Source organism: Pocillopora damicornis, chromosome 3 (assembly GCF_964200805.1).
Source record: "Pocillopora damicornis chromosome 3, jaPocDami1.2, whole genome shotgun sequence".
Lineage (NCBI taxonomy): Eukaryota > Metazoa > Cnidaria > Anthozoa > Scleractinia > Pocilloporidae > Pocillopora > Pocillopora damicornis.
In genome coordinates this window covers 7513844-7523226 of record NC_142672.1, presented here as the reverse complement: position 1 = coordinate 7523226, position 9383 = coordinate 7513844, and the positions used below count along the sequence as shown (strand labels likewise).

General features: G+C 35.8%; 2 protein-coding genes across 2 annotated transcripts; both read right to left on the bottom strand.

The window, feature by feature from the left end:
• Positions 1-267: 267 nt before the first annotated feature.
• On the bottom strand, positions 268-3477 carry LOC113665676 (uncharacterized). The gene is made up of 2 exons (XM_027181393.2): positions 2820-3477; positions 268-1429 (listed from the first exon to the last, which is right to left on the bottom strand). The coding sequence occupies exons 1-2, from the start codon at positions 3369-3371 to the stop codon at positions 1142-1144; spliced, it is 840 nt and encodes a 279-aa protein (XP_027037194.2). The 5' UTR covers positions 3372-3477; the 3' UTR covers positions 268-1141.
• Positions 3478-4507: 1030 nt separating this feature from the next.
• Positions 4508-9378, bottom strand: LOC113665675 (uncharacterized). The gene is made up of 5 exons (XM_027181392.2): positions 9229-9378; positions 7713-7792; positions 7443-7506; positions 6433-6564; positions 4508-5917 (listed from the first exon to the last, which is right to left on the bottom strand). The coding sequence occupies exons 1-5, from the start codon at positions 9359-9361 to the stop codon at positions 5826-5828; spliced, it is 501 nt and encodes a 166-aa protein (XP_027037193.2). The 5' UTR covers positions 9362-9378; the 3' UTR covers positions 4508-5825.
• Positions 9379-9383: the final 5 nt, after the last annotated feature.

Sequence of the window (9383 nt, the reverse complement as noted above, 5' to 3'; positions counted from 1 at the left end):
AGCGCTTTGAGCTGTTATCAAGCCTCGTCACGTTTGTTTTGGAAGGTTTGGAAGTTTTGGAATGCCTCTGGGGTGACAATTGTCAAGCTAAGGGGAACCATATTGTACTGTACACTTATCAAGCTAAAACTAAGGGTGTTTCTAAGAACAGTGGTGATATTGTGTCATGGAAACTATGTAAATTAAATTGCTCTATGATAACTAAGAATTAAAAAAAACTATTATCATACCATCAAAAAAAACAAAAAAATGAAAACTATGGTTGTGACGATCCATTAAGTAATATTTGCAACAAAAGTATGATTGTTACATTGTTTGTTTTAAGTTCCTTGCAAAGGATAAGAGTTATACAAATTTCATTTTCATGCATACTATCCTCCTAAAGTATATATGTATATTAATATCTGGGCCTCAACCCTTTGTCTTCTTCAAGTGACCAGCATCTAATTTCTCCTTACAATATCACCCCTGATTCAAACATTAAGCTCATGAGAAGAGAGGAAATGTTCACTGATAAAGAAGCTCTCGATTTATAATCAAATTCTCATTGTCAGCACCTCAGGAAATGCCCAGAGAACATTATGGAGAATAAGCATGAGGGTGTTTAATTGTAAATGGTTCAATTGGTTGGCTTGCAATGATCCAGCATAATTTCTAAGAATCAAAAGATAGAGAAAAACAGTAAACATGGAAGTGGGACCCACTAGAATTGATCACAGTCAGATCAAAAATTAGTTTCTCACTATACATATTTCTTGGCTCTGTAATTCATTTCAACATCAATTAGACATTTTCAACAAAGAGGACCAGTTTCACAATTAACATTTGATCTTGACATTCACTGCAGTTTCTTGGTCCATATTCTATAAACATAATGCTAGTGATAAAACCAAAATGAAATTCATGAGGAATGACTCTTATCCATCAATCGGTTATACTTTCTCAAGAGGTGAACATGTACATCAATAACTTATGTAAGAGGTTCTTCATAAAACAAGACAAAAATCCTTGCTCTAAAAATAAGGTCCAAGATTATGGAAAATGGTTACTGGCAAATAAGTGACATGGCAATACTTTTGTCTACCAAATAAAAACTTAGATTTTTTTGTTCACTTTGTCTGTAAATGGTCTCATGTATTTTTTAACTGTCTCCAAGTACAGGATGATCCTGGCGTGCTTTAAAAAGCAATGTTTTCTGTCTGTTAAGAGCTTTCTTCATGGAATCTTGATCATTCTTTACTTCAGACATTCCTTCATAGAGATTTTTCTCAAGCTCACTGATTTGTTTACTCATCACTCTTGTTTCTTCATCTTTCTGTTTGGCAGGGAATGAATCATCCACTGCTCGTTGTTTGAGATTCATGGCTTTGCCTCTTGTGCGTGACAATTCCAGGTTCAGCTCATTCAGGTTTGCTGTGGAATCTTGCAACTAAAATTCAACAAATACATGTTAAGACTGGAACATAAGAAATAACAATTTTCTGCTGTGTGACTTTCATGCTGTGTTTGTCTTAGCTGTAGCATGTCCTTGTTAAGGAAAATTTTATGAATTGCTAAGAGATTGTCTGAAATGCAGATGCCTTCCACCCAGTTGGTGTAATTATAATAAATAAATAGAGAAATAATATAAGGCAACTTCAAAATCGACATTTCTGGCCATCAGACTTTCACAGTTGTGCAAGGATAACAACACAAGATCTACATGTAGTTTACAATTCCTACCTCAATCTGCTAAACATTTCCTAGTTAGTTAAGATAATTTAGAGATAAAAAAAATCAAACCCAAGCATTGGTGAGTTTGTTTGTCTAATAAGAATTGATATTCTATAGAACAATTACAGGAATTTTTATTCAGGAAGCTAGAGAGGTTATGTGGAAACTGCTTTCCCATAGACCATTTCCAAGTTCCAAAAAGAAATAGTTTGAAAACCAGGCCAAGTGCAAAATCTTTGTTGTGAAAATGAACTTTTCAGTCAAACCTGTATTTAGCAGTCACCCACGGGGAATGGCATGGTGACTGTTTAGTACAGGCAGACCGCAAAATACAAGCTGACCACTTAATAAAGCTTGTCCTAACAGTTCAAAGTGGAAAGATAACCAGTGATGAGCTGAGGAAATTTGCACTCAAAGCACTATCATTGATTCTGGGAGATAAAATGGAATAAATTTTACTTGAGAGTTTAATCTTAATTCTATTTGAGTAGTTCCACTTTAAATGACTGTACAATACAGGTGGAAGGCAATACAAACACACCATTGGGATTCAAGCAATGGTGACCACCACCCCCTAATAAAGGCAACTGACTGAAAGGTGAAAATTAGAGTACTTAAAGGGAAAAACATTTTGACACTTTGTCAACTGACCACTTAAAAGAGGGTGATTGCTTAATACAGTGCACGAGAGTAAAAAATCTTCTTCATATCAAAAGCAACATACCTAATACTTGTATGAGAATAAAAAATCTTCATATCAAAAGCTTCACACTTGCCCTGGTTTTCAAACAGAGCATGGGACATACCGGAAATTTAATTTTTTACTAACTTTTGTGATTGGGTTTAAAGGAATTACTTTCTTTTCACTCCCAACAGTAATCAATATGTAATTTCTCACAACTATATCGTTATATTGTAAAGCAAACAGGTGATGAGAATAGAGCAAAATATCAACAGGGTGACACCATTCAATTTAACACCAAATTTTCAAAGATAATATGACAAGAAACATTTAAAAGTCACTAAAGAAAATTAAAACTTAGATTTTGGAAGGGGAAAGATTAAAACGCACACAAACAAAACACAATAAGTAATTTGCTGCGTACCTTTGAGAGTGCGCTAGTAACAGCTTGATCCTGGGTTTTCAGTTTCGGCGGCAACTCCACATATCCGTGTTTCTCCTGCAGCTCTTTCAACATTCCCGCCAGCTCTCGTTCTCGCAATTCTTGCAAGTATGTCTTATGAATAATCCAGGCAGCATCGATATAAAGCTTAAGATCGCGCTTGCCCCAGTCGTTGTAAGCTCTGTCGCTACACAATTCTTCAGCCGTGTCATTCCAAAAACGCCAGTACTCTTTGGTCATCTCTGCATCCTGTGATTCAATCTCTCGATCGCTGAATATTCTTATTCCACGCGAACGGGCAAAGGGATATTTATCGTTGCTTGTACTCGTAGGTTCTGCAATCAACGCTTTCTTTGCAGGGCTTTTCTTCGACTTTTTCTTTGGTGGTTCGTGTGTCTCTTTATCTTCACCATCGACAGCACTTTTACCTGCGCTCGCAGTCGTATCTTCCAAGGTAACTCCAACTGCTCGCTCGGATTGCTCTTCTAACTCCTCAAGAGGACGCTGAACTTCTTCTTCGACGCTAGCGCTCATCTTTTCGGTAATCTGAGGAAGTCCTCGCCGCCGATTTCTGCAGCAAAAGGTGAAGAGAACTCTTGCAAACAAAGATCCAATCTCTGTAACCACCCCTCCTCCCCCTCCCTAACGACTTATTGGATACCAGTCCTCAAGTCTACTAATTACGGTCCGCTAGGCGTGCATAAAGTTCTCTTAGACCTCTGCCTGCATGCCTTTTAGAGGATTTTAGGTTTGAGAATCTTTATACGGTGAAAAATATAAAGAAAAAACTTAAATTGGAGACATTTTTGCCACAGATCACAATGTGTAAAAGTTCAAAATATTAAAAAATATTGTATCCAACTTCTAGGCTTTTTTTCATTTCTGAAGGAAGGCAAGTGCAGCTGTGAAAGAGTATTCATGTTTTATTGTATAGTTTATCTCCATCATTTACAAGGAGGGCTTGTCTATGGAACAGTTGTGTGAATAATGAAGGCTGGAAACGTACAGTTTCCTGAATGATTCACTCCCTCCACTCATGGCATTTAAACCAGAGTGGGGATAGAGCAGAATGATCTGACCAATGATGACACCAACTAAACTTTGCACGAGGATAGCTGGGACAAAGCAAGACACAAGCCAAGGACTGTAAATGAAAGATGACATCTTCAGTTCCATCACAGGGTAGATTCAGCTACCTCCTATGAAAAGTGTGTCTAAAGCAGTCTTTGCAGAACATGAGGAAAACAAACTTTCTGCCAGCACTAGAATTTTACCTTGTCAAACTCATGCAATGATGAGTGAGCTTTTACCACCAACACACAACAATATTAAACTTACAACTTCCCTGGATCTGATTGTTAATTTTCCCCTCTAGCTGCAACACATTTCCTTGTAACAAATTTAGGGAAAGATCAACATAACAATTCCTGCCTGATAAGTTCGAGTAATCTCATTACTTGTTTGCTGGAACATGTATGGATATGAGCCAGAGTCCACACAGCACTAACATATTTTTGTGCTGCCTCATATCAACTTCCAAAACTTCATACAGAGAGAGAGAGAGAGAGAGAGAGAGAGAGAGAGAGAGAGAGAGAGAGAGATCTTTTGACCAACCAGAACATGTTAAAATTGAATGCTTAAGAAACTGTAGCAAAACTGCAGTTGCAATGGTCTGTAAAATTATTTTATTTCTTTATTCTGAGAAAAGTATTTATTCACATATCATATCGTCTTCTATTGAAAAATAGAAGCAATTCACTCTTGAACATGCATTAATAATTACTGAATGTTCTAACTTAAGTTACTCTTTAAAAAAAAATTAAAAAGCACCAATGTATCAATAAAAAAAAAAAATTTTGACTTGACTATTTAACCCCTACTTGTGACTGGCTTCTAATTTCTCCTCACAGTATCATCCTTGACTAAAATGATCAGTGTGGAGAATATGCATGCTGATGTTAGAGAGTAAAGGGTTAAGCTTGAAGCCATTTTTAAAATAACAGAAACAATAATACTTAAGTTATAGCCATAATAACATAAATAAAGCACATCAAATCACATTTTCTGTTCAGTGCTTTGTCAACCCTTAATCTCCCACAATTTCACTATTAATAATTGTCTGTACTGTCTCCTTAAGATTTCTTGTAATTGAAGTCTGAGGATATGCTTTACATCAAACAATATCCCTTGGTTGATATCTTTCTATTTTCTCATCACCTTCTGCTAAAAGCTTACTGAAATTGTGGGGAGGAATTTCTCTGTAGTCCCTTCTGGGAATAAATGGGTTAAGACAAAATTCTCCAAAAAGTAATTAAAAATAAATGGACCACAGATTCATCATAAGATTAAAAAAAAAGAAAACAAGCATATACCAAGCAGTTTTGTACCCTATTAATCCTTTAACTCCCAAAATCTGTATGTTAATTCTTCCATCTAGTTGCTGCACATTTCCTTGTAAATCAAATTAAAACTTCTACCTGATAAGTTTAGTCCCATCACCCGTTTACTGGTTAATGTACATATACCATAGGGAGAAGTTACATGTTAATCACTTATGGGAGTTAATGGCTTATATCTCCAAATGATTGCTATTTGATTGACCAACAGGCATGTAACTCTTCTGCATGAAAGACCTACCAGCAAATTCTTCTAATTTCTGAGAATTTGGTGTTACACCAGGATAATGTTCCCCTTTTAATAATTGAAATATATTGTTAAACATTGACTTTAAATGGTTGTTGCTGGTAGTGCAAGGGTTGAGCCACACCCACTTTGACATCAATCCCCTGAATTCAAAGCACTATAGCATTACAAACTAAACTTAAACCAAGTTGTTTGAAATGGCTTTGCTTCTATAAATAGTTTATGTTAAAAATTGGATATGTTTTATAATAGTGTCAGTTTTGAGCACTGTTCAGTCAAAACAACTAGTTCACAAAGATATTTTAAATAATTATTATAAAAATAATTATTGTTCTCTGTTTACAATCAATGATCAATACTCTTGACCAGGTCATTATATTCTTCTTCTGACAGAAGGTCATCTGCCAACTCTTCAACTTTCATTTTGACCAGCCAGCCTAAAGGCAACACAAAGGTTAGAAGTAGTACATGTATTGTAAACGTTGACACCTCGTTCCATTCTTCTGTGCAAGCAATCATGAAGCTCTACATAGCTCTGGCAACAAAAGTATGGTTCTCAAATAAATTAAACTCTCACCAGCCTTAACTAGTGTTACAAAATTTGAAAACCCCATTCTAAATAATGGTAGACATGGTTTTAAGCTGTTTTCTTAAACATGGTTTAAAGGTGTTTTTTCCAAAGAAGTTGCTTAAACTGATGATTTTCCACTTCAAATATAGCACAAGAAAATACAAGTCAGTGACTACTTGATCACCCATGTAAACTTCAGTTTTTGAAGTTTTGTGATCCATTTGCATTCAGTTAGACCTGGTTTCACTACACATGCTTAGTTGTTGTGTGAATAAGGCACAAGTTTGATTAAAACTTACATGTAATTAAACAGAAAATGATACAAATAAACCAAGAAAATGTAATTTTAAGCTCCATTGTATTGTTAGTCATTGCATGTACCTTTATTGTAAGGAGATTCATTCACAAAACCAGGGTTAGTCTCCAGTTCACCATTTATCTCACTAACTTCACCTTTTGCTGGTGAGTAAATATCTGCAGCAGCTTTGACACTTTCTAATGCACCAATTTCATCTATAAGCAAATTTAAACACAAATAGTATCAGTCATTGACCAGTTTTACAGAAAAACTAAAAAAAAACTGTGAGTACCGGTACATTAAATATTTTCAGAAATGTTATTATTATAAGAACAATCAAAATGGAAATCAGGATGTACACAAACAACTCAAAACTATGATTAATTACTTTTATGTTCAAGCCTGATTGGCTTGTTTCTCTACACAAAACATTGCAGAAATTAAATTCTGATGTTTATACAGGGCGTGAAATTAACTTTTTTTCTGATAGCCACTTGGCTCCTAAATTCTTAAAAGTGGTAGCCAATTCAAAAAAAGTTGGTCGCCATTTTCAAAGACAAACAAAATCTTTCTTTACGCTGTCAGCGTTCTAGATAGACCCTCCAAAATTGAGTTAGGGAAAAGATCTTTAGCGTGCTACAAAGTGGACACTAGGATGTAAGATATACAATGTTCAGGCTCATCTAAATCCAAGATGGCGTCTAGTTATCAATCGAGATGCATGTGCCACGTTTTGGAAACAAACTTAACGAGGAAGTTTGCAGCGGATTTATCTTTGCAAATTTATTTAATTCACTATATATCTTAGCAAGGTTATGATGAAACGTTGTAGTCGCCAATTTGGCGACTAACTTTCAGGATTTGGTCGCCAAAGTGAAAAATTTAGTCTCATTGGCACCTGTAATATGCGCAATTTCACGCCCTGTTATACTTTTCTGAGTTTCACCTTGAGATATTCTATTTATGTGAAAAATCCATTTTATATTATAAACTTGTAATTTTTGTTCCCAGAAAAAAAGTTGTCACCATATGAAACCTCTTTAACTAAATGTTATGTCTATTGTTAGTTGCATAAAATGGAGGGGCTCCTCACCTCCTATATTAAATGTATCTCCCACCTCAGGAAGCTGAGCATAAACAACTTCTCCTAATTCTTTCTAGAAGAAAAAAAAATAGAGAGTAAATAAACATTGCAGCACAAACATACATGTAAGAAGAAATGTCATTTTGTTTGCAATTGATTGACCAATTCCACATGTGTTCCAAAGTACTGGTAGATAAAATGAGCATCACAAGCATGTCATTTACACCTTAAATGTATGATAATAACTTAAAGACAAAAGAATGGTTGTAACTTGTTTACCTGGGCATAGTCTGTTACTCCTATTGATCCAATTCCATTGTCTACACTGATCCATTCATGTTTCTTTGTGTATTTTCGTTCTTAAAATTCAAGAAGAAAAGCTCAAAATAAAGAATAGAACAGCTCAAAACTACAACATCATAAAAACATTACAAGTAATTTTGAGGGAGTGCTTTACGTTCCTTTGTAAATTGCAATGATTTTTCTGCTTCAGACCATCCACACAGGAAAATGTGTAGCCAAGCAGCTAGAGAAGAGAAAAAACTATCACACTTGGGAGTAAAATGGTTAAAAAGAGGCTGGTAAGAGCTCCCATCAATGTGTTTTTTAATGTCTGGTGTGCATCTTTGAATTAACATCCAAGGGAGTTTTAGTCAAACTTCAGACAAGATTGAGGAAAGGAGAGGAGGATGGAGTAGCTGTCAATTTTTTTGCACATTTTGGCTAGATAAATGTTTGTTCATCATTTGCAAAACAAGTTCTGCAAGACATCAACATCGTAAACTGTGTACAATATCAAAATGACAAGCTATGCCTAAAAATTAGCAACACCAAAGGTTCTTGCATCTACTTTCCAAACTTAGGGTGTTCCCAAGATGCAATAGTGCCAAAAAGAGTCATTAAAAACACTCAACATCATACATTATCTGCTGACTCAGTAAATGACCACCAAAACCAAGAAAAAAGAAAGTGACTCCTATTCAAGAAGGGGGTGTTTATTATCAATTTTAGGTGAAGGGAGAAGGGGGGCTTGGTTGAGGCAAGGAGCTTATTTGAGGATTTATCACACTAATATGAACACAGACTAGGTAGGCCTCAATTTGGTCTTATTATCATCGTTATTCAATACTAGTATCTTGTAAATAATTGAATAAGCACATGTTGTGGTTGGATTTCTTTTTCAGTTGGTTGAACTGTATTATCATACTTTTGATCATGCACACAGACAAAACAAAGTAAATGCGAGGTACTTTGAAAATGTCACAATAACGATTTTCCTTCTTCGCCTATTTTGAATTTGGTACCCCTTTCATCTATGGAACCAGACTTTCAACCCTACATGCAGCTCTACCTAATAAAATGCAAGATGTCAGCTGTAACGGTGCCAACAAAAAAAAATAAATAGAATAACGTTCGAAAACAGACATAGTATACAGAGAACAGAGGGTAAACCTTGTAACAGATCTGAGAAAACAGGGTAAGCGGCATGCATAGTGTACAAACAGGGGCTCGAGTTCACCGGAAAACTCCTTCACGTGTATTGTAGCCCGCGTGGTCGGTGTGCTTTTCACATTACTATGCCTTGCAGCTTTCTGATTGCCTATGTAAATCCTAGCAGTTTAATTGCGCTTCCTGAAAGCAAAATTTAAAAATATGAGGGTGCCAGCCACCCTTTCGATGAAAATCTAAAGTTCCATTAAATTTGTTACATTAACTTTACGCTAATGTTTTGCGCAATACTGCGCACTACGTTTATATGGTAGCTACAAAGATACGTCTAGATCTCAGACCTTACCCGCTAATAAACACCTTCCGACGTGTAGAAGCCGTTTACTTTCCACCCTAGAGCTGCAGATCACTACCCTCTTGGTGGATACACTAAAAAATTGAGGAACAATCCCACAGGCTCTACTTACGAAGGTAACCATCTTCGACCACTAGAACTAATTG